The sequence below is a fragment of the Panthera leo genome, assembly GCF_018350215.1.
Source record: "Panthera leo isolate Ple1 chromosome E1 unlocalized genomic scaffold, P.leo_Ple1_pat1.1 chrE1_random_Un_scaffold_50, whole genome shotgun sequence".
In the NCBI taxonomy this organism is placed as follows: Eukaryota; Metazoa; Chordata; class Mammalia; order Carnivora; family Felidae; genus Panthera; species Panthera leo.
In genome coordinates this window covers 185343-209611 of record NW_024962227.1, presented here as the reverse complement: position 1 = coordinate 209611, position 24269 = coordinate 185343, and the positions used below count along the sequence as shown (strand labels likewise).

Genomic DNA, 24269 nt, shown 5'->3' with positions numbered 1-24269 from the left:
GATGCTTCTGTCATTGCTGAACTGGACCATACGCTACTCTTTGGCAGGGAAAACACTTTCAGTTTTGTAATCATTGGGAGCCTTAGCCCCAGTTCCTTAGAAATGCATATAGTGAACAATAAACACTTCATGAAGAAAAGAAGGGAGGAAATCTGATGAGGCCCCAACGTGGAGGAAGAATGTCAGATTTCAAGTTGGGGAGGGTGATTTTCAAAAAGGAGAAATAAATAAGGTCAAAAAAGAGCAGTCAGAATGGGAGGGAGTAAACAAGAGTGAAAGACTCCCGAGAGCCTAACTTGAAAAAAAATTTCAAAGGCAGGTTGGTGTTGAAAATGGGGAAAAGATAGGATTCTGGGAGTGTGGGCTCGACTACTATTAGCTGTGACCTTGGATAAGTCACTTCACTTCAATTGATCCATTTCTTTTATTTTTACAATTAGGTCTGGCTAATAGCCTTTTTGCCTGGGCCAGGATGGTCCTCATTCCGTTTCTCTTAGTCTATTCAGGCAGCTATAACAAAAATACCATAGGGGGCCTGGGTGGCTCAGTCGGTTAAGCGTCCCTTGGTTTTGGCTCAGGTCACGATCTCACGGTTTGTGAGATCGAGCCCTGCATCAGGGCTCTCTCTCTCTTTCTCTGCTCCTCTGCCCCCCACCCCATGCTAACTCTTTCTTTCTCTCTCGAAATAAATAAATAAACTTAAAATACCACAGGCTGGATGGCTTGAGAACATTTATTTCCCATAATTCTGGAGGCTGAGAAGTCCAAGATCAAGGTACCAGCAAATTTTGTGCCATAGTGGCTGTCTTTTTGCTATGACATGGCAGAAGGGGCCAGGGAGCTCTCTGGGACCTTTTTTCTTAAAAAAAATTTTTTTTAATGTTTTATTTATTTTTGAGAGAGAGAGAGAGTGTGTGTGGGGCACAGAGAGAGGGAGACACAGAATCCGAAGCAGGCTCTAGGCTCTGAGCTGTCAGCACAGAGCCCGACACGGGGCTCGAACTCACGAACCGTGAGACCATGACCTGAGCCGAAGTCAGATGCTTAACTGACAGAGCCACCCAGGTGCCCCATGGGGCCTTTTTTCTAAGGGTACTACTCCCATCATGAGGGCTCCACCTCAAGACCTAATCACCTCTCAAGGCCCAACCTCCTAATACCTTGGGGGTTAGGGTTTAACATGTGAGTTCTGGGGGGGATACAGGCATTCAGTCTATAGCATTATTGGTTTCATGTTTCCCTCCACATGGGGAAGACTTTCAGTCTATCAGGCAAGGGCTGGGCATGAGAGGGAGAGAGACTTCAAGCATCAGGAGGAGTTTTAGGCTACAGAGTCCTGATTTTTTGAGTATGGATGGTTCCTTGTGGCCACATCCCTCCCTTGGCAATATGGCTACTAGTCACCTGCAGGGGCTAAGGAGGCAGAACATTATCTATCCTTCCCACACCAGCCACATCCCCATCCTGCATTCTGTTCCCTACCCGGGCCTTCTCATGTGTGACTCTTCCCAGGACCGTCGCTTCCACACTCCTGTTTCTCTGCCTTGTTCCTCACTCTATACAGAATTTAATACAAACTATCACTTTAAGAGGATAATTACAGTCAGATAATCTAGTTAGACCTCTCTTCTGCCATTCTTAGCTCTGTAACTTTGGGCAAGTTACTTAACTTCTCCAAGCCTTAGATGTCTTTCCTGCAAGATCGGGTTCCTCATTTGTGAAGCCTCCGGGCCTCAGGTTTTTCACTTAGAAAATAACAACAGTTCCAGCACGAGGGAACTGTAACCAGAGCTGTGTCCACATAAAGTGCGTGTCGCTGTGCGGGATATGCGGTGAGTTCTCAGTAAATGTTAACACCAGTTTTTCTGGGATATTGGTGCGGGCTGTTCAGCTGACTTCTGGAAATGGTTGTGAGAGGGAGTGGGTAGGGATGGGGGTGAGGATCGAGGGCCTGAAGGCCTAAATATTGTGAAATAGGTCCAGGGAAGGGCTTTCCGGCTTTCCGGCCAGTTCTCCCAACCTGGCAAGGAGCCCTCCTGGATCTGTGCCCACATTTAGTGCTGGCTAAATGTGCTGGACGTCAGAGCAGGAAGGAACTGAAAACACCATGTCACCTGACCCCCTCGTCCCACAGGTGAGGAAACTGAGGCTCAAAGGCGTGAAATGACTTATCTGGGGTCACGTGCTCATTAGTGGTAGACCTAGCATTGAGCCTGTTTCCTGATTTCTTTCCAGTGCAGCATGCCCCCCACTCAGTACTCCAGTGTAGACACACACAGAGCTTCCAAGGGCTGTGGGATATACGCCAGGGTTTTTGGAAGGGCGCTCAATGCCCTGTGTCCAGGGTAAGGGAGGAAGCTTAAAGTGATAGGGGAGGCTCTGGTCAGTGCCTGGCATCATGGGATTCGCCCCAGCTTGTGGAGTTTATTTATAACCGACTTATCCAGGAACTATTTATAGAGCATCTCATAACAATAGCTACCTTTTATTGAGCACTTATCCTCAGGCAGGCACTATACTCTGTGTTTCATGTGCATTGTCTTATTTAGTCCTGCATAACATCCCTGTGTGGGGCGCTATTATTATCTTCACATGACAGCTGAGGAATCGAGGCATGGAGAGCTTCCGTGACTCGCCCTCGGAGCCAGCTAGTAAGAGGCAGTGCTGAAGAGTCTCTGCCAGTCTACTCCTGTGCTCTGTACTTTATTTAATACATTGATGGTTGAGATCCTCTACATTGATTTCTGGGACTCACGTGCGGGTTGCATTTCTGTTTGAAAACTGCTGGTCTAGCAGGCATCCTACTCTACTGGCCCTCTTCCTAGCTATCAATCCACCAACAGGCGCTCACCCAGCATTTCCGGTACCTCAATTTTCCCCTTCTGTACAATGGGCTCTCTTAGGAGGGACCACCCGAGTTCATTTATGCTGGTTTAGCTCCGGAGTGCTGGGTAAACTCTAGGCTGTTGGGAGTTGGCAAAGCCTGGAGGACGCAGAGAGCCACATGGCTCTGACCACAGGGCCTCACCTTGGGCTCTTGTCTTACAGGCCCTCCCTCTGGGCTCGCCCCGCTGTAACCTGAAAGAGAATCTGCTGAAGGATGACTGTGCGTTGGAGTCCATCGAGTTCCCCGTCAGTGAGGCCCGCATCTTAGAGGCCAGGCCCCTCAGCGACAAGGGCTCTGGAGACAGCTCCCAGATTACTCAAGTCAGCCCCCAGAGGATTGCGCTCCGGCTCCGGCCAGGTAGGGATGGGGCTCTTTCTGGGGAGAGATCCCGGACAGATGGGCACAGGGTACAAGGTGGAGGCCTGAACCTTGGGGATGTAGCTCACAATGGAAATGGGGTGGGAAGAGAAGGATGTTGGGGGTGGTATGGGCAGGAGAACAGAAGAAAATGAAAGGTATTGGGACTTCAAATCAGAAAGATCTGAGTTTGAATCTTGACTGCCCCATATATTAGCTATCTGACCTTGCGCAAGTTACTTAACTCTTCTAAGATAGTAGGAACTGGAAAAAATGTTTATTTCTTCTTTTCCCAATGCTTGTTTTACCTAACTTATAGCTTTGTGTTGAGGCTCCGATGAGATACAAAATGAGAAAGTAATCTGTAATTGTAAGCCCCCTTTCCAGGTAAGATTAGGGCAAAGGCATGGCAGCAGATAAAATAGGGGCAGGAGACTTTCGGGGGACAAGGATTAGGCTGAGACAGGCTTTTTGAAGCATTGATTTAGACTCTCCAATTACATCAAGAAGAATTTTACCAAATACCCTCTTCATGCAAGGCATGTGTTAGGTGCTAGGGGGTTCAGAGGAGGGTGGGACATAGTTCGTGCCTTTTACAGAGTTGAAAGTGTTGTGACTGCCAAAACCTCTGTGACCCTTGGGACCTAGAGGGTTAGACAGATGGGCATTTAGAAAGGGTGGAGAATTTTAGGTGGAAAAAAAAAAAAGAGGTTAAAATAAGAGGATTGGGGTGCCTGGGTGGCTCAGTTGGTTAAGGATCCCACTCTTGATTTTGGCACAGCTCATGATCTCACGGTTGTGGGATCAAGCCCCGTGTTTGGCTCAGCGTGAAACATGGAGCCTGCTTGGGTCTCTCTCTCTCTCGCTCACTCTCTCTCTCTTTCTCTCTCCCTCTGCCCCTCCCCTGCTCATTCTCTAAATAAATAAATAAATAAATTAATTAATTAATTAATTAATTAATAAAATAAGAGGATCAAGAATTGTAAGAGGAATAGAATTAGGGGGAGAAGAGAAAGGACCAGGGCTTTCCAGTCTGGTTTGATCAAGAAGTTACTCAATCCCAACTGTGTCCAAATCCACTTATTAAGTCTTAGAGCGGGAAAAGGAGAAAAACAAACATCCTCTTGCCTTCCAGATGATTCGAAGATTTTCTCCGTCCAAGTCCGGCAGGTGGAGGATTACCCTGTGGACATCTACTACTTGATGGACCTGTCTTACTCCATGAAGGATGATCTGTGGAGCATCCAGAACCTGGGCACCAAGCTGGCCTCCCAGATGCGCAAGCTCACCAGTAACTTGCGGATTGGCTTTGGGGCTTTTGTGGACAAGCCTGTGTCACCGTACATGTATATCTCCCCACCAGAGGCCCTCAAAAACCCCTGCTATGAGTAAGTCCCTCTCCGAGAAGCCAGGGCAGCATCACTTGCCATTGTCTCAGGCAGGTGCAAGTCCTGTTGCCTGTTTCTAGCTCTGGGGTAGATTCGTTGGCTGCCGTCTGGCCAAATCCTGTCTGTTTTCTACCTTGGTCTTCCTGTCTGGCAAGTGAGCTGGCCTGTTGATCCGGAGCATTGTGGCAGTAGAATCCAAGGCTGTTTGGAGTGTAGTAACTGCCAAAATCTTTGTGACTCTTGGGAAGAGGATTAGACAGATGGGCATTTAGAAAGGGTGGAGAATTGGGGCGCCTGGGTGGCTCAGTCGGTTGAGTGTCCGACTTTGGCTCAGGTCATGATCTCACAGTTTGTGGGTCTGAGTCCTGTGTCGGGCTCTGTGCTGATAGCTCAGGGCCTGGAGCCTGCTACGGATTCTGTGTCTCCCTCTCTCTCTGCCCCTCCCCGGCTCGCACTCTGTCTCTCTCTCTCTCTCAAAAATAAAACATTAAAAAAAATTCAAAAAAAAAAAAAAAAAAAGAAAGGGTGGAGAATTTCCAGAAAGAAAACTCATCAGCTTCTTGGTCTTGTTACAAAGAAGTAGGAGACAAGAGAAAACGAGAGGGAAAGGAGATAAAAAAGTAGAGAGACATTTATGGATGAATAAATAGAGGAATTATAATTTCGGAAGGATTGATTCCATTGTCTCCTCATCATCAAGGTTATGAGTACTACAGAGTTAATATGCAAGGGGGATTAAGTCCTGGAGGAATATAAAAAGAGTGGAAATGATATTTACTGACCTCTCTAATAGTCTGAAAATTGATATGTGTGTTTCTGTTGACACTTTGGCTTATAACTGAATGGCTTATTTAATTGGTAAAGACCCTGAACATCCATGGAGTGTAATCATTTCAAAGGATGGTTACTGAGCCAGACAATGGATGAATTTACCTTTTCGTTTTCAGAGTTATACGAGGTACCCTTTTGACTTTCTGTCTGGGTTGTTAAGTTCCCCAGTAAAGATGTCAGCCATCAGTTAAACTGTTGGTTGGTTTAGTCTGCTGCAGATCTATCAATTTGTTGGTGGTTCACGGATATGAAGTTGTTGATGAGCTTTTGCTTTATTGTTGTGTCAGTGTTACCTTGGAGAGGTGTTAAGTCCAAGGTGATGGTAACAACTGGAGCCTCACTCTGATATAAGCGCTTTCCGTGAGTCAACTCATGGAAGCCTCACAATAACTCTTAGGAGATATGACCTATCATTTTGACCCTCTCATTTTGACCTATCATATGACAGTCTCATGGCTAGTAAGTGGAGGAGCTGGGACTTGAACCCAGGCAGACTGGTTCCATAGCTCACTATCTTATCTTGGAGGCCAGCTGGAGGCAAAGCCACCATGATGACTTGGGTCATTAGAGGGGTTTGGAGTCTGAACAGTCTGGGTAGTGGCGGTTGTATGGAATCGGCCTGGGCCTTGTGCTACCCATGCTTGTCTCCCCCTTTCTCCCTCTTACTCCTCATGCAGCCTTTTCCAGTTAGGGTTTCTGCTTCAATTATCTCCCTCCCTCCACCAGTATGAAGAACACCTGCTTGCCTATGTTTGGCTACAAACATGTGCTGACACTAACTGACCAGGTGACCCGCTTCAATGAGGAAGTGAAGAAGCAGAGTGTGTCGCGGAACCGAGATGCCCCAGAGGGTGGCTTTGATGCCATCATGCAGGCTACAGTCTGTGATGTGAGTTTGGACGGCAGGGAGTGGCGGGTGTGGTTGGCGTAGATTAAAATGGGGAAGAAGGTGGTCCAACTGTGGGGGTTTCTGTGCGAAATAAGAGAGAGGAACAAAGAGTTTTGTATAGTATGAGCAGCACATTTCTCCTGTTATGCAGCCTTTGTTTGTATCGTTCCCTGGCCAGAGCAGACGTTTTTCTGAACCTCAGTGATCCCAGATGTTTTCTGGGAAGAGCATCTTCCCACCTTTTCTAGAAGGGTGTCAGAGTCAAGGCTGGATGAACCTTAGCAAAGCGGGCAGGTGTTCAGTTGGGATTTCTCTAGCCCAGCCCGGGCTCGTACTTGCCGGTGGCTTTCTAGATGGGCCATGTGATTATCACTGGAAAAGTTATATTTGGAGTTGAAGTAGGTGTCTTTCAGCTGCCTGAACTAATCAGCTGAGACTCTTTTCCTAAGAGACAGAAACCTTCAACTTGGAAAAGCTCTGGCTTGTGTTCTGAGGACTGGGACTGAGGCCCCTCTTCGAGACGACTTGTTCAGCCCTTCACGCGTGGAAGTCCTTGGATCTTTGTTTTCTACCAATGATGTGGCTTAAGTTGCTTTCTCTCTTTTGCTTTTTTTTTTTTTTAACAGGAGAAGATTGGCTGGAGGAATGATGCCTCCCACTTGCTGGTGTTTACCACTGATGCCAAGACCCATATTGCACTGGATGGAAGGCTGGCAGGCATTGTCCAGCCCAATGATGGGCAGTGCCACGTTGGCAGTGACAACCATTACTCTGCCTCCACTACCATGGTGAGATTCTTGGTACCACCTATGGTCCCAATTCACTCTGGCCAAGGCTGCCCTAACCCAGGCAGAGTCTTTGTGTGAATGTGGAAATGGCGGCACTTCCCCTGGGCAGGGTGCAAGGCTTGTTTCAGCCTGTCCTCCCGCTGCCCCCCATACCAACTGGACACCCTCACCCCCGGTACGGCCTGCACAGCCATTATAAGTGGTCCTGGCTGTGGCATTGTCGCCACCACCTCCCCTGCCTCCAGCAGCAGAAGCAACAGCAGCAGCAGCAGCATGGCATCCAGAATGGACCCAAAGGACTTTTGCAGGTCCAGCTGGGAAGCGGGCCTTCCTGTCTACTGTGCACAGATTAGCCTCTTCTTGGAATACCGCGCTCACTTGTGATTATTGGAAGAAGACAGAGGAAAAAGAGACAAAGATCATCTGAAGAATGGCGATCTGTTCCTGTGAGGAAAGGTTAAAGGGACAAAAAGGAAGAAGGTGAAAGGATGATGTAGCTGATACAGAAGACGACTTCTTCTAAGTTGTTTTCTATGGCCTTAGTAGGTCAAGTAACAGGAGAGGAGTTAAGTGGCTGTAAGCCAGGAAGAAATGTAAGACCCTCAGAATACTGATACCTGGGCATCTGGGGGGAGGTGTGAACTCTACGTCTCTTAAAGACAGTATAGCCCCTCCTTGTCTAGGTGGCTTAACGGTACACCTGTGTAAAGGCGGGAGTTCCTCGCCCCCCCCCCCCGCCCCCGCCCCCAAGCTGGATGATCTCATGAGTTCTCTGCAAGGTCTAGGATCCCAGGGACATGTTCGCAGTTCACCAGCATCCCCATTGTGGCTTGGGTTCTTTGGTGTCAGCCATGTCCAAGTGGGCAGGACCGGGCACTGGGTGAGTCAGTAATCATTGACACCTAATGTACGCAAGGCACCTTACCAGGGGCTGAGGGGGATAAAGGGACTACGTAAGGTCCTACCCTTTTTGGTTTAGTTGAGGAGACGTGCTACCAAGAATACAAGATGCATGATTGATTAGTGTGCAGTGGGGTAGCACGCTCAATAAGGGCTTTAGGTATTCAAAGGGGGAAAGCTCATCATGAACTGGGATAGTCAAGGAAGGACTCCCAGAGAAGGTGGGACCTGAGCTGGGTCCTAAGGAAGGAGGAGGGTTACCAGAAAGAAGGCCAGTCCATGGCGGGGAGGGGGGGGGCAGCTCAGTGGTCAGCGGAAGAGGGAGAGAGGTGTATGCCGTGTGGACCAGAAGGCTGAGACCACGTTGGGGAGGATTACACACGCCAGGCTGAGGCGTTTGTCAGTAGTTGCAAAACAAGAAGAAGCTTCAAAATGGGGCTTGACACATGCTGGATGGAGAGTAGGGAGACTCGGAGTTCTGCCTTGCAGCTCCCTCCTTCCTTCCCGCTCGTCACCCGCCCCTCTCTCCTCGGAGCCCCAACATTCCCTTGCGATGCCCCTCTCTGCACTTCGCTTTGTGTCGTATGTACCTGGCTTCGGCACTAGACTCTGAGCTCCTTGGCAGCAGAGACTGTAATATGTGTATCACTCAATAAATGTTTGTTAAGCGAATTAGTGGGGGGAAAAAACGAGGCCTGACAACTAACTGGTGTGAATGCATCAAAGTCCAGTAGGAAGAAAGATGCTTGGTTTCCTTTCTTCCTTTCTTTCTTTCTATGCTTATTTATTTTATTTAAAAAAAATTTTTTTTAGGGGCGCCTGGGTGGCGCAGTCGGTTAAGCGTCCGACTTCAGCCAGGTCACGATCTCGCGGTCCGTGAGTTCGAGCCCCGCGTCGGGCTCTGGGCTGATGGCTCGGAGCCTGGAGCCTGTTTCCGATTCTGTGTCTCCCTCTCTCTCTGCCCCTCCCCCGTTCATGCTCTGTCTCTCTCTCTCTGTTCCAAAAATAAATAAAAAACGTTGAAAAAAAAAATTTTTTTTTTAATGTTTATTTATTTTTGAAGGAGAGAGAGACAGTGTGAGCGGGGGAGGAGCAGAGAGAGAGAGAGAGAGACAGAATCGGAAGCAGGCTCCAGGCTCTGAGCCGTCAGCACAGAGCCCGACGCGGGGCTCGAACTCACGGACCGTGAGATCATGACCTGAGCCGAAGTCGGATGCTCAACCGACTGAGCCACCCAGGCACCCCTATGCTTATTTATTTTAAACGTTTTATTTATTTTTGAGAGAGAGAGGGAGAGAGAGCGCGCACGTGCGCATGCATGGGTGGGGTAGGGGAGAAAGACGGAGACAGAGGATCAGAAGTGGGCTCTGTGCAGACAGCAGCAAGCCTGATGAGGGCCTTCAACTCACAAACCGTGAGATCATGACCCCGTCAACCAACTGAGCTGCCTGGGTTCTCTTTAATGTTTATTTATTTATTTTGAGAGAAAGAGAGAGCACACGCAGTGTGCAGGGAGGGGCAGAGAGGGAGGGAGGGAGCGAGAATCCCAAGTAGGCTCCACGCTGTCAGTGCAGAGCCTGATGCGGGGATCAGTCTCATGAACTGTGAGATCATGACCTAAGCCAAAATCAAGAGTCAGACACTCAACCAACTGAGCCAGCCAGGTGCCCTGAGATGCTTGGCTTTGACCAGCCTTTGCCTCTTCATCTGTCCCTGGAGTTCACAACTGGGTTTGTGTTGCCACTTAGTCCATTGCCTCACACTGATCATGGCGTGAAAAGGTTTCAGCACCACCACCGTCTGGGCCACAGCCCAAATCAGCCAAGTTCTAAGGTGTAGAATTCAGGTGAATTCTTAACTGACTTCCACATCCTCCCGTTTTACAGGATTATCCCTCTCTGGGGCTGATGACCGAGAAGCTATCCCAGAAAAACATCAATTTGATCTTTGCTGTAACGGAAAATGTAGTCAGTCTCTACCAGGTGACTGTGCCTTCAGGGATTTCGGGAGTGGGGTCTGTATTGGGTGGAGCCGTCTCTGGGAACCCAGGCACACTAGCACGGGCCATGCTTCCCAACCGGGAAAGCCCCTCCTCCAGCCTATTCCCAGGGGCAAATGGTTCCTTTTTATGGTCTCTCTCCTCCAACCTTGAACCTCACGGGATGGGTGTGTTGGTGTTTGTGGTGCTGGAGGGGAGTAATTTATTGGGGGAGAGGGGTGTGAGAAGTTCTTTATAATTTTTCTCAGGGCTGCAAAACTGCTAGGTTTGTTCCTGGAAGTGACAAGTAAAATATCCCATCCTTCCCTCAATCTTCGTTTCAAGACCCTCATTCTGATTTGGGGAGGGCTTTTGAGATCACCCTCTTCATTTAGTCAGCCTTGCACATCTCTCTGTCTTACCTTCTAGAACTATAGCGAGCTCATCCCAGGGACGACAGTGGGGGTTCTGTCTGCCAATTCCAGCAACGTCCTTCAGCTCATTGTTGATGCTTATGGGGTAAGTGTCTCGCACTGGGGTTGGGTCTGCTAAGAATCCACCTCACTCGGCATTCCCCAGGAGGGAACGCAGATTTTGGAGTCCTGGATGTGAGTCCACGATGCAGCCTTCACTGCCTTCCTCTTATTCTTCTAGAGGCTGGCTGATGGCCAGCACTGGGAGGAATGCAGCCTTCTGAGAGGGAAATGGCTCAGAAAGAATTGCCAGGGAGTGTCAGGAGCAGTGGGTGGAAGAGCTTAGAGAAGGTGGAAAGGAAAGAGAGGTTGGGGGTGGTGATGAGGAAGGACAGGGTGAGGGATAGGGCTCCAACAATAGAGAGAAGAGGGAGCTGAGCCAAGGGGAAGATGAGGTTGGTTAAAAATTAGGTAAAAAAAGCTACTATCCAAGGTGACCAGTGCTAGCCCTCCCTTTTTGCATGTCTCTGAGGCTTGCAGGAGGGTGTGGCTGGTTTAGATTTTACCCAGATTCAACTAGACACCAGGGGGCACAGAGAGAGAGAGAGGAGCAGACCTTGGGCAGGAAATATTGTAAGAAATAGGCTCCTAAGGATGCTCTCCTCTGGCAGCTTGTAAGCAAACCCCAGCACCCAGCACTGCCGCGGTGAGTCCATGGCCACCTGGTATTTTACTTGGGGTGGAATTGGTTCCTGTCTACTTCCTCTCGGCTCATCTCCTTAACCTTCTTTTGCCCCCTTTCTGCTCAGAAAATCCGCTCTAAAGTAGAGCTGGAAGTGCGGGACCTCCCCGAGGAGCTGTCTCTATCCTTCAACGCCACCTGTCTCAACAACGAGGTCATCCCTGGGCTCAAGTCTTGTGTCGGACTCAAGATTGGAGACACGGTGAGGTGGGCTGGGCTGGGCAGGGGCTGAAGCTTCAGCTCTGACCCTGGCCTTTGCCCCTGAGCGTCTGTGGGCACCCTTCCATTCCTCCCCTGCACCTTCTTCCCGAAGGTCATTACAAGTTGGATATAACGGAGCTGCCAACCTTTTCCTCTGACTCCTGTTGTCTAAACTTCTCCGCTACGTGGAGATTTTTAAAAAACTTGCGTTTAGCTTACCTCTGTTTGTTTATGCACAGCTGATTGCAAATGAAAATATTTCTTACCTTTGGCCCAGTCTCCAGCCTCCCCTAAGGTAATACCTGTCTTTCCTCTACAATGTGAAATGGCAGTCACATCTACCGATAGTTGCTGAGCGCCAACTTTGTGCCAGGCATCATTCGCTGCTGGAGATTCAACAGCAAATGGAACAGGCAAAAATACCAAATACCCACTGTCATAGACTTCCAGAACGCAAATGTTCATTTTGCCTCTCAGGTCCCTCTGTGGCCTCTATGGCTTTCTTTCCTTACTGGTTCTCTTCTGCTTCTGCCGATGGGGGGAGGGGTTGGTGAAGAGGGAGGGAAGCAGAAAGGGGGATAGCTATATCTCTATCACCGGTATCATCTGTATCTCTATCATTTCTGTATCTAGGTCCATCCATCTGTCCGTACACCTATCTATATTCTAGAACATGTGCACATATCCTGTCTAAGAAATATTGGCCGGAAAGGTGTTTGACTGCACAAGTGATGATGTACTATATGGAAATTAAACAGTAGATCCTGAGCCTTTGGTCACTGTGTGGCATCGTGTGGTGCCATATAGTGCTTTGTGTGTCTGGCTGACTGACCTTGTGTATAATCAGTCCAGCTGGCTTCATTGGCCAGAGAAGAATTTTTTTATAAGATCACAGGTTCTGTTCTGCTTGAGCTGGCTTATTTCACAGGTGGAATTAAAACACACACACACACACACACACACACACATATCCAGGGGCACCTGGGTGGCTCAGTTGGTTGAGCATCCAACTTCAGCTCAGGTCATAATCTTGTAGTTCGTGAGTTCGAGCCCCACCTCAGGCTCACTGCTGTCAGTCTGTCAGCGCAGAGCCTGCTTCAGATCCTCTGTCCTTCTCTCTGCCCTTCCCCCACTTGCAGTCTCCCAAAAAATAGATATATATATAAAAAAAACCAAAACCAACCTCTCTCCTGACTGTAAATTATGTCTGTGCACCCAACCAGATACAACTGGACAACTGTCCCCAGGCTTTTCTTTTTGCTTTGCAGACCTTGGTCATTTGGAGGCTGAGGAACTCCAGGTTGCTGGGGGATGAGACACCCAGTTTGGATATTCCCGGGCGGGGCAGGGCGGGGCAGGGCGGGGCAGGGCGGGGCTTCTTTCCCTCCAGGGCTGGAGTGATAACAGGGTGCGCCTGTGTTTGAATGCGGTCTTCCTTTCCACCCAGGTGAGCTTCAGCATTGAGGCCAAGGTGCGAGGCTGCCCGCAGGAGAGGGAGAAGTCCTTCACCATCAAGCCTGTAGGCTTCAAAGACAGCCTCACCGTTCAGGTCACCTTCGACTGTGACTGTGCGTGCCAGGCCCATGCTGAGCCTTACAGCCGCCGCTGCAACAATGGCAACGGGACCTTTGAGTGTGGGGTGTGCCGCTGCGGGCCCGGGTGGCTGGGGTCCCAGTGCGAGTGCTCCGAAGAGGACTACCGCCCCTCGCAGCGGGAAGAGTGCAGCCCCCGGGAGGGCCAGCCCGCCTGCAGCCAGCGGGGCGAGTGCCTGTGTGGCCAGTGCGTCTGCCACAGCAGTGACTTTGGCAAGATCACGGGCAAGTACTGCGAGTGTGATGACTTCTCCTGCGTCCGCTATAAGGGGGAGATGTGCTCAGGTGAGTGAAACTGCACACCCTCCCGCCCCTGTACCCGCGCACGCTCGCTCGCACATCCACAGCCTCTGGAAACTTAGGCCGGGGCTTAGGTGGGCACAGGAAGGCCCAGCAGGCAGAGCCGAGGGGATGGTCCTTCCACTCCAACGGCAGAAGACAGGAAGGAGGTTCTCTGTAATTCCGCTCTGCTCCCCGCGTCCTTGCTCCTGGGGTACACAGCGGAAGGGAGCCTCTGCTCTCCTGGAGCATGGGAACGAGTGGGGGAGCCTGAAGGTGAAGACCGTTATTTTCTTTTCTTCCACCTGCCATCCTGCTAATACTTTAAATCACTGGCTCTTGATCATTTCAAGGATGCGGAACAACTCCCTTTTTAGGTTAAAAAAAAAAATCTCTGGCTGCTGGTAATTAGATGTTTAGTAGTTACAGATTCGGAAACTGCATGGTATCAGAATGCGTAGTAAAGTTGGTAGTAATTATTTTACATGAATTTGTCTTTTCATGACAAGACTTGGAAAATAGTAAAAAAGCAAGGCAATGGAGCACGTTTAACAGCCAATACACTCGGAACAATGAGTGGAAAATCATAAGCTCTTTTTACACGCTGGCACTATTTTGTTATCGCTATTGGCACTATAACGTTTTGGATTCTAGATCTGTGCTGTCAGATATAGTAGCCCCGTGTGGCTATTTATTTGTAAATTAGTCACATTGAATTATAACTTAAATAAAATTTAAATAAATTTAAGTTAAATGAAAAATGAGGGGCGCTTGGGTGGCTCAGTAGGTTAAAGCTCTGACTGCACTGCCAGGGTGTTGACTGCATAGAGCCCGCTTGGGATTCTCTCTCTCTCTCTGCCCCTCCCCCATTGGAGGTTTTTTTTTTTTTTCCTCTCTCTCAAATGAACTTAAAAAAATTTAAAAAATAAATGAAAAATGAAAAATTCATTTCCTCTGTTGCTCAGGAGCTCCACGTGGCTCGTGGCATGCTGGACAGCACAGACATGGGAAAGGATTGCCATTGAGAGGCCCAGCCTGCAAACTGGGGGTTACGATTTTGGCTCCTTCTACCTGCAGGATACTTTTTGTCCTTCTCATTACAAAATTCAGTAAAGTCTTGAGGCCCACGGAAAATCTCAACCTGGTCTTTCCTTGCCCTAAAGACTGCTCCTAGGCTACTTCCCCAGCTAGACCAAGTGGAACGAATGTGAATGTCGTCTGTATGTGCTGACAATACTTGCAGAGGCAACTAGGCAGCCTGAGTAGTTCCTGGGGCACTGGGGATAGGTTTTCGCTGGATTATGGTCTCTGAGGCTTGATTCCTCTTGTGACAGAGAGATCAAAGACATTTGCAAGTTGTTTAGGATTGGTTTATGGGTGTATTGTGTGGTTAATTAACACAGATTATAATTGGCTTCTTTGGTGATCAAATCTATGGCGGAGATTGGCTTCCTTTGCAATGGGGCTTAAAGGAGCCGAACTAATCCAACCAGATGTTCACTTTAACATCTGCCTTTAAGAAAGCTTGATTAGAAAGGGCTGCCAGTGTGGTTCAGATGGTTAACTGACTCTTGATTTCGGCTCAGGTCACAATCTCAGGGTTTGTGAGTTTAAGCCCCACGATGGGCTCCTCCCTGACCCTGTGGAGCTTGCTTAGGATTCTCTCTCCCTCTCTCTCTGCCCCTCTCCTGCTTGAGCTCGCTCTCTCTCTCAAAGAAATAAACTTTAAAATTTATATATATATATACATATATATATGTATATATATATGTATATATATATATGTATATGAAAACTTGATTAGAAAGGTAAATCTATGTCATTCTTTTAAAAAAAAATTAAAAAGGGGGCACCTGGTGGCTCAGTTGGTTAAGCATCCTACTTCAGCTCGGGTCATGATCTTGCAGTTTGTGAGTTTCAGCCCTGCGTCAGGCTCTGTGCTGACTGCTCAGAGCCTGGAGCCTGCTTCAGATTCTGTGTCTCCCTCTCTCTTTGCTCCTCCTGTGCCCATGCTCTGTCTCTGTCTCTCAATAAGAAATGTTAAAAAAACAATTTGATTCTAAAAAAACTTAAAAAAATTTTTTTAATGTTTATTTATTCTTGAGAGAGAGAGAGAGAGAGAGAGAGAGAGAGACAGAGACAGAGCATGAGTGAGGGAGGGGCAGAGAGAGAGAGAGAGAGAGGGAGACACAGAATCCGAAGTGGGCTCCAGGTTCTAAGCTGTCAGCACAGAGCCCGACATGGGGCTCGAACTCACAAACCTTAAGATCATGACCTGAGCTGAAGTCGGAGGCTTAACTGACTGAGCCACCCAGGTGCCCCATAAATCTATGTCATTCTAAAACATGCCCAAGTCACATAAAAAAGACTTCTTTTTATTATCTACAACATTGTTTCCTTTATTCATGTCAGCAAAATTTGACAGAGATTGGAAAAAAATGGTAGCAGGGAGATTAGGGGAGAAAGAGATCAGGCACGGACCCCCCAACAGCAGTTTGAATTAGAGGGTGAGGGAGGCATTTCAGCTCATTTTACTAGTGAATAGTACTTACAGAGATACTAATGTTCTTTGCTATGGAGGTTCAGTGTTTATTCTTTGTCCATGCCATGCAAAGCTGTGTATTTCATTAATCCTTTTTTAAAAATTTTTTTAATGTTTATTTATTTTTGAGAGAGAGAGAGACAGAGTATGAGCAGGGTAGGCACAGAGAGAGAGGGAGACACAGAATCCGAAGCGGGCTTCAGTCTCTGAGCTGTTGGCCCAGAGCCCGATGCGGGGCTCGAATTCATGAGCAGTGAGATCATGACCTGAACCGAACGAAGTCAGATGCTCAATTGACTAAGCCATCCAGGCGCCCCTCATTAATCCTTATTAATGATGTGCTTTAGAAAATAGATTCTTCTTGCAAATGTGGAAGGCTTAAGGGTAGTGAGTAAAAAGAATCTCATATGACACTAAAAATAGTCCTTCAAATTATCAAACCTTCCAAGTCTTAGGGGACAACCACTTTGTATTGGTCTTCTTGGCTACCTCTGCCATCTGGGCTCCAAACATTACAAACACAGTTTGGAGAAAAACAAAAGAGACAAACTGCGCAATGGATAGGGCCTTTCATTATTTCTACTATGAGGTACTTTGTAAGCCAATTATTTCATGTCAGGTGAAGTGTTCTCATTCATTCATTCATTCAAAAAAAATGTGAATCAAAACCTAAAAAAGAATGTGACAGGCCCTATGCCCAGTACCATAGGCACGCAGATGGTTAAGACAGGCTTCCCACCCTTGTAGGAACTCATGATTTCACAGGGAAAATAAACAGAAGCTTAAACCATAACGCCTAAGCACTAAATGGATGATGAAGCACTGACAAAGTGCAGAAGAGGGAGCCACAAAGTCATAAAACCACATTTCTTTTCAGTCGTTTTGCTCCTTCTACTCACTACCCAGCTGTTAATTTATTTTATAAATATTTGAGTTTGTTCTTTGTCCATGCATCAGTTTTAAACACAGTAGACAACGCAGATGAGCAAGACTAGTCCATACTTTCATGGAGTTTATGCCCAGAGGAAATGGAATGCCAGAATAACTATATTAAGAAGAAATTGGGGCACCTGACCGGCTGAGTCAGTAGAGCATGCGACTCTTGATCTCAGGGTCGTGAGTTCAAGCCCCAGGTTGGGCGTGGAGTCTACTTTAAAAAATTAAAAGAAGGAGAAGAAGGAGGAGGAGGAGAGGGGGAGGGGAAGAAATGGATTTGGGCAATGAGAAGTATAAGTTGTTTTTGGAACACAGAAGAGGGGGGAAGACTTCAAGTTGGATCAGGGAAGTTACTAGAGAAATGCTGTTTGAACAGAACCTTGAATGGCTATGACGTATCATCAGATAGACATCTTGGGAAGAATATGCTTGCAAGATAGAGTGAGTGAAAGGCAAAATGCAGGAGAAATTTCTTTGGTATCTGTAGAGTAGGAAACTAGAGCCGGATTTAGGATTTTGAAGGCCTTGGATAATATGCCAGGCTACCGTGTTATCACAGCAGTGCTCTAGGACAAACTTTAGACTGCACCAGGGTCACCGGGAGGCCTTGTCAGAACACAGGTTCCACCTCCACAGTTCCTGATTCACTCAGTCCAGAGTAGAGCTGAGAATTTGCATCTTGAGTAAGTTCCCAAGTGACTCTGATATTTGAGAACCACTCCTGGAGAATTAATCTGGTGACTGTGTGCAGTATAGATTAGAATGGGAGAGACCAGAGATGAAAATGCCAGTCAGAAGATGGTGGTACCCATGTAGGTGGAAAGTGAGGGACTCGGCTGAAATCCATGGAAATAAGAGGGTCAACCATAATCAAGAATGGGTGTTTCCAAATAAAAATCCAGGACCATGTTGTTTTTTTGTTGGCCCCACTTGCAGCTGAAGCAATTGATAAATTCATAGACCGTTTAGGCAACGTACAACCAAAAATAAATTTCTATTAATATGATAATATAATTCTGAGTTCGTTCAAAGTTAGGTATTGATTAGAGGAGTAACTTCTTTTCAAGTTAAATGAAAAGGTATCTTTTACCTCTTCTGGTATTGACTTGGTGTCAAGAAATAGAACTAAACCAGGAAGGTGTGCTAATGTGAGAATATCCCTTTTAATATTAGAAATTATATGTGGAGATCACAACTTTGAGCTCATAATTTAGAAATTGATGAGGCCACAAACAGTCATTTAATCAATTCTTCTGCTCTCAGGAAAGATTACTTCCAAGATCTATCAAGATCTATAGTTGTATATTTTATGTATGAAGATCACAAAGGTGAGACTCTTAAGAAAGGTGAGGACAGGGTTAGGGGCTCTGGAAGGTTCAAATAACAATTCCTAATACTCAGAGTTTAGCCAAAAGCTACTTATTCAATACTACCATCCTACTAATTAGATATCTTATAGCTAATTGAGGCAATATTTTCCTTTTCCTTTTCCTAGAGATTTATCCTGCAATAAAATACAATCTATTGAAAGACGTACATTTGAATCACTACCTTTTTTGAAGTTTATGTAAGTTACAAATATAATTTCATTATATTTGGAATTTGTATTAAACTTAATTGTAAACCTCTTTGTTATTCATTTGGAATGAATGAAACTTTATTAGTCGAAAGCTACTAAAATTATGTAGCAAATCTTTTTTGTCTGTGGCAAAGTTTGGTGTGAGAGTTATTATAGAGATCAGAGTGAATCGTTCTAGAGCAGCAGTTCTCTGCCAGGGTGATTTTGCATCCAGGTGACACTTGGTAGTGTCTGGAGACATTTTTGATTGTCAGACTGTAGATGTGCTCCTGGCATCTAGTGGGTGGAGGCCAGGGCTGCTGTCACACCCTACAGTTCACAGGGCAGCACCCCCCCCCCCCCATAACAAAGATTATCCAACCATAAATCTCAACAGTGCTAAAGTTGTGAAACGTTTTTCTAGAGAAATAAACTTACTTCTCTAGAAAAAAATACTTACTTAACACAAGTATTTATTGAGCATTTACTGATTTGTATCTAATGCACCACATGTATAAACATGAAAGTATAAATCTTTCATGCAAATATTTTTTTAAAAAGGCAAGTATCTTTCATAGTGAGATTTCTTTAGTGTATGGAGAGAGTATTGTGGTTATGTTTCATTATCTATAAATTAGAATCACTGCCAAAGGATAAATATTCTGAAAGAATATCTTTTTTTTCTCTTTGTTTGTGTCTTGTTTTGTGTGTGTGTGTGTGTGTGTGTGTGTGTGTGTGTGTGTGTGTGTGTGTAGAAATCTTCGTTGCAATTTACTCACCGAACTGAGCTTTGGAACATTTCAGGCCTGGCATGGAATGCCGTTTTTACACAAGCTGTAAGTGAAATAGAAAATGAATACATGTAAAAAAAAAAACAAAAAAAAACTACATGTAAAAATATCATACAGTGATTGGTTAGGTGTGTGTTAATAAACCCAGTATGAATTCTGGAAAGTAGGTCTTAAAATCCATTTTTTTTTTCAAATGAGGAAACTAAGGTACAAAGAGGCCAAGGGACTTGTCTTAACTCCTAAATGGCACTCTCTGCCCTCCCTCGTACCCAGCTTTGTGTGGGCAATGAAAGCCCCAAGCAAGTAACACCCAAGTCAGTATTATCATGGGAATTCGTGACAGTGATGCTTCCCCAAGGTGTGCATGGTCCTTGAAATCCACTTTTGAATTTAACTTTGATTCCTGCTCATGTGCAAGTTTCCTATGCAAAAGAGAACTTCAAAGAACGAAGTTTAGCACAGAGTTCTCCAGGCAGCAAAAGGTGTGGGTGCTTCTTGAGCCATCAGGAAAGCAGAAAGAACTCCTGAATGCCTGCCACAGGGCACTGCTCTCCATGTGTTTTCTTTCCTGACCACTCTTCAATTAAGAAGTGTGTTATTCCCTTTCAGCCGGAAAATTCTGTGATTTCTCTGTAAAAAAGCAAATCATACTGGACATGTTCAGTGGCCTGAGGGGGATTTTTAGACTCAAGGTTGAAGACCCTCCTCTAAAGCAGACGCTGGAAAAGACTGTCTTACTGTCTTGTGGTTCAGAAATCCGATTTCACAACTTATCTTCCATTAGATGAAAGTGTTTACGGTGTGTCCGGAGCTGGAGTAAGTTCCTGCGGGTGCCCAAGAGCAGGGGCCTCCTCTCTCCTCTCATTAATTTGCTGATGCCTAACTTGGGGAAAGAATACTGAGGGTCAGTTTTTTGTTTTGCCGGCATGCCAGAGAACGGGCTCATTGAGTTTCTCCACCAAGAGGTTTTAGTGGTGTCAATATAATGTCTTAAAACTCACCACCTCTACTAAGCATCTTATAACACCGAGAGTCTCTTCTAAGAATCTGAATTTCATAGTTATGTAGGCAATACAGGACAAAATAGGGTGGAATCCGTTGATAACAATGAATGAATTCATTGAAAAACACTCAGTGCCACGCGCACTCTGTGTCGACAGTGTACTAAGTACTGGGGGTACAAAGAATACACAGGGACTGTCCCCAAGAATCTTTCATACTGGAAGGAGAAAAAGATGGCCGTTGATGGGAAAACGTATGTGAGCCATGCTGGCATCAGTGCAGCAGGGTAACGAGCTAGGGGGTGACAAAGTAGGGGATGGTTGTGGAATAGAAAAGATTTGTCGTGGACAAGGCAACAACTTGCTTGTGTTGAGTTTTCACGTTCATCTTGATGAAGTTTTGGGGAGATGGTGGGGAGTCGGGAGCCGACGGCCAAGAAAGAATTCTTGAACATGTCTTTGGTGCAAAAAGGCGATTTTATGAAAGCACAGGGACAGGACCGTGGGCAGAAAGAACTGCACTGGGGTTGTGAAGAGTGACAGGTTATATGCTATGGAATTGGGAGGTCAAGTCAAAAGGGAAGTCTCCAGAGGGACTGTGATATGTGAAAGAGGACTCCTAAGATACCAGAGGCCTTGCTATTGTCAAGCTAAGGTTGTTTTTCCGTCTAGCAAAGCATTAAGACAGTAGGGAGTTCCTGGAGAAATATTTTATTTGCCTGCCTCAAGTATCTGTCAATAGGCTGCAGGTTATAAGGAAATTTAATTTTACCTGAGATTTCCTTCTTGCCTTTGTTCCCCATATCACTATGGAGGGGTGATGTTGGGGCTCCAGGAAGCTGATTCTGTAGGTTTCTGGCGATTAGGCTATTGATAAGATTGCCTTTTTCTTGTAATTTACTAAGATATTTGTAAACTGATGGAAACTCCTATCTTGCCCGACTGAGATCTCTTATCAGTTAACCATTTGTTTTCTTTCCTTTCCTTTGTCCTCGAGCAGCCAGAATCACACATATCCCACCTGGGGCGGGGGCATGTGCTAACTTGTATTTTGCCCTCAACTTGCCTCATGCTCCCTCATCGATCTTACATGACAGAAAAAGGTAATTAAAGAACCAGAGCTAGCTGGTATTGAGAATAAATTAATACTCATGTCATGTGTGTTATGCCCAGAATTCGTGATCCCCAAATACCGCCAGGGAGCCGAGTCCGATGTAAAAGCAAAAGAGCCTTTATTCGAGCTAGCTCGAGCTCAATCCCTTACCTGCACTGATGCAGAGGTGAGATACCGGGGAGAGAGAGCCAGTTTCAAAAGGACAAAGGTTTTATGGGGGCCTAGGGGCAGTTGGTGAGGTAATGGCTGTGGCCTCAGCTGATTGGCTGGGGAAGGGTCCTGGGGAAGAGTGCTGTTAGGCAGGTGGGGGGGGGGGGGTTACTCAAGGGGAGGAGGTGTGGTCAAGGTGAAGGACACAGAACAAGATGGAGTCAGCCGGCGTAGGCCCGCCCTTTCAATGTGGTTTGAATAGAGCTGTACTACTAAAACGAATTCACAGTTAACTTCCAAAAAATTATCACAGTACAGTAAGTGTGTATTGGAGGTTGGGCTCCTTGTTTGGGGCCAAACTTTTCTTTTCTTTTTTCTTTTTAACGTTTATTTATTCTGAGAGAAAGAGAGCATGCGCAAGGGAGATGCCATCCCGTGAATTCAGTCACGTTATTACCTATGTGACTTAATTACTGGGGTGTTTATAAGTTGAAACAATATTTTCTCCAGCATTAAATAAGTTTGTAAACCTTTTGGGCCCCAGCTGAGGTGGATTTATCTTGAACTGACTGAAGCTTAAACTTCAGGTCTTCTCACTTACATAGGCCCCTTCCGAAGTCTTGGGAGGGACCCTCGCAGTTCCTGTACGCATAATTTTGCATGTTTTGATGAGGCAGGATTTCCCAAAGTAGATGAGGTCCAGACCCTACAAGGCCTCGATTCACCCCTGGGTTTCAGGTAATTCTATCTCAGTAAGTTTTTTGAATGAAGCCTCTTAAGTTATTGATAAACACTGAGTGAACACGTTAGCGGTGTGGTAAAGTCTATTTTGAATCTGAAATCCACCTCAAAGCCATGCCAAGAGTTTATTAATAAGGTACCACTTTTTGAATGGTAGTAATAATCCTATTTCTTTCAGATGAAATCAGGAATGAAATATATTATGGAAAACCAACAGTGGTTGATAATCCTAAATGTTAAGTATACTTTTTTTTTCCTGACTTTAAAGTGCTTCTCCTTCATTCACCTACACAGGTGCAGACCGATGGCTTATTTTAAAAAATTCACTTCATTGCTTCTAACAGTACGAGCTCCATGAGTTTAGAAGCCGAAGGACTCTACGATGTAGAAAGGCTGTACCTTATCGGGATAGAGCACATTCACATGCTGGCTCGTCTGTGGCGCATCAGTATTGTGCCAAGAACATAAGCTCTAAGGGAGAATAAGGAAAATCTAAGCCTTACCCCTTTTGAATTATTGTTGAGAATATCGTTGAGGTAGGTGTGGCCACCCTCTGAAGGCAAAGTCGAGCCGCAGTCACAGAGACGCCCTAACGCTCCCCCAGTCAACCGCCATCTGCTTCCTTTTAGACGGCTGCGTGCCCACACAAGTTGACACACTTCAGGATATTGTCATCGCTTTTTGGTATGTACTGGAAATCCTGACAGCTTCTTCTCAGATTCAGAAAGGCATCAACGTTAAGGATGAAGATGACAACTCAGGGCTGTCCTTTTGGGGTGATTTAGGGTAACTTTTATTATTTTCCGTGTGTGGTAGTTCAGAAGCTTTGCGATAGTCATACCCAACTGTTACTTTTCTTCTCCCAGCTGCATCTGATTCTTCCCACGTATATGCCAAGGCATCTTCTTTCTCTGGGAAGCATGGTAGTTGCTCCTCTGCCCCATATCATTTCTTTAATACCTACCTCTGTTAGGTATTTACTGCGCTCCGGCACTACGCTGAGACCTTTCGCTTGTGCTGCAAGTAAGACAGTGTGTCTTAAACTCTTAGAATAGAGCTTGGCACGTGGGAAATGCTCCGGATGTGGCCCCTCACACGGCACTTCATTTTCGTTTTTCCAGCAACTCTTGTGATACAGGTAGTATCATCCTCATTTCGGGGATGAGGAAGTTGAAACTCAGAGACATCGGGTGACTTGCCTAGGTTCACACTGTCAATAAGTGACAGAACCACTTAAGAAGCTTCGCGAGTAATACAATTCCGCATTCCCTGGCACTAGGTAGGACCTGAATGACAACCGGCCTTTTGGGCGTCGTCCCTTGGAGTCAGCTTCTCACTGGAATAGGACCTTTCGAGCAGGGAGCTCCTTTTCCCTATGCTTCGGGAGCTCCTGGCCATGCCACCTATGGGCATCCCCAGGCTTCCTGCTCACCGCCTGGTGCAAATATCACATCGTCACTGCTAGGCACCCACTCTGTGCCCAGCCTTATGCTAGGTGCTTTGCACATGCTCTTTCCTTTAATCCTCAAATTGCCTTATGAGGTAAATGCTGCTAAAAAGACTCGGAGACGTTCGTTACTTAAGTCCCTTCACCAGGAAGTGACAGCCAGAATTCAGACCTAGGTCTGCCTGATTCCGGGGCCCTTGCTTCTTGGGCTGTTCCTCACTGCCAGAAACTCCTCTTCAAGGCTGTTCTCAGAACTTGAATTAAAACATGGGCTCACCATTTCAGATTCTTTAGGCTTCGCCCCTCCCCCCGCCCAACCCCTGAGAGAGGATCTACGTGATGCCGTTAGATGTCTTGTATTGAGGAGCTTCGCATGGGGAGTCATGTTCTCATGGCTCATGAACCTATGTAGATGAATAAAGGAAAGGGGTTATTCTATCCCCAAGTACTTCAAACATACTGGAATAGGGTCTAGATCACTCTACTTATTTCTTCAACTGCTTTCCTCCAAGGAGCCAGTTTTCCCTCCATGCCTTGGGATTCCAGCATAGAGAGTTTGGAGTCTGTCCTATTTGAAATGTATTTTCACTGCCTGCTTTGGACATTTTTTCAGCTAAAGCTGTTAGGATTTCAGTACATTCAGGACAGTGGTGACAAGCTTCAGTCCTCAAGTCTTCTCTGTCTCCTCAGTTAATAGAAAGGAAACGTAGCCCATCTGTCTGGACCTCTGTAGAAGAATTTGGA

The 24269-nt window shown here is 46.4% G+C and overlaps 1 protein-coding gene and 1 long non-coding RNA gene across 2 annotated transcripts; one reads left to right on the top strand and one right to left on the bottom strand.

The window, feature by feature from the left end:
- The first annotated feature begins 2107 nt into the window (after positions 1–2107).
- Positions 2108–24269, top strand: LOC122212770 (integrin beta-3-like). The gene is made up of 11 exons (XM_042926722.1): positions 2108–2134; positions 3049–3244; positions 4380–4632; positions 6190–6352; positions 6979–7140; positions 9927–10022; positions 10448–10537; positions 11241–11375; positions 12822–13251; positions 22708–22762; positions 24216–24269. The coding sequence occupies exons 1-11, from the start codon at positions 2108–2110 to the stop codon at positions 24217–24219; spliced, it is 1611 nt and encodes a 536-aa protein (XP_042782656.1). The 3' UTR covers positions 24220–24269.
- On the bottom strand, positions 19008–21416 carry LOC122212776. Its single transcript, XR_006199298.1, has 3 exons — positions 21338–21416; positions 19811–19955; positions 19008–19115 (listed from the first exon to the last, which is right to left on the bottom strand). It is a non-coding gene; the product is annotated as an uncharacterized LOC122212776 (long non-coding RNA).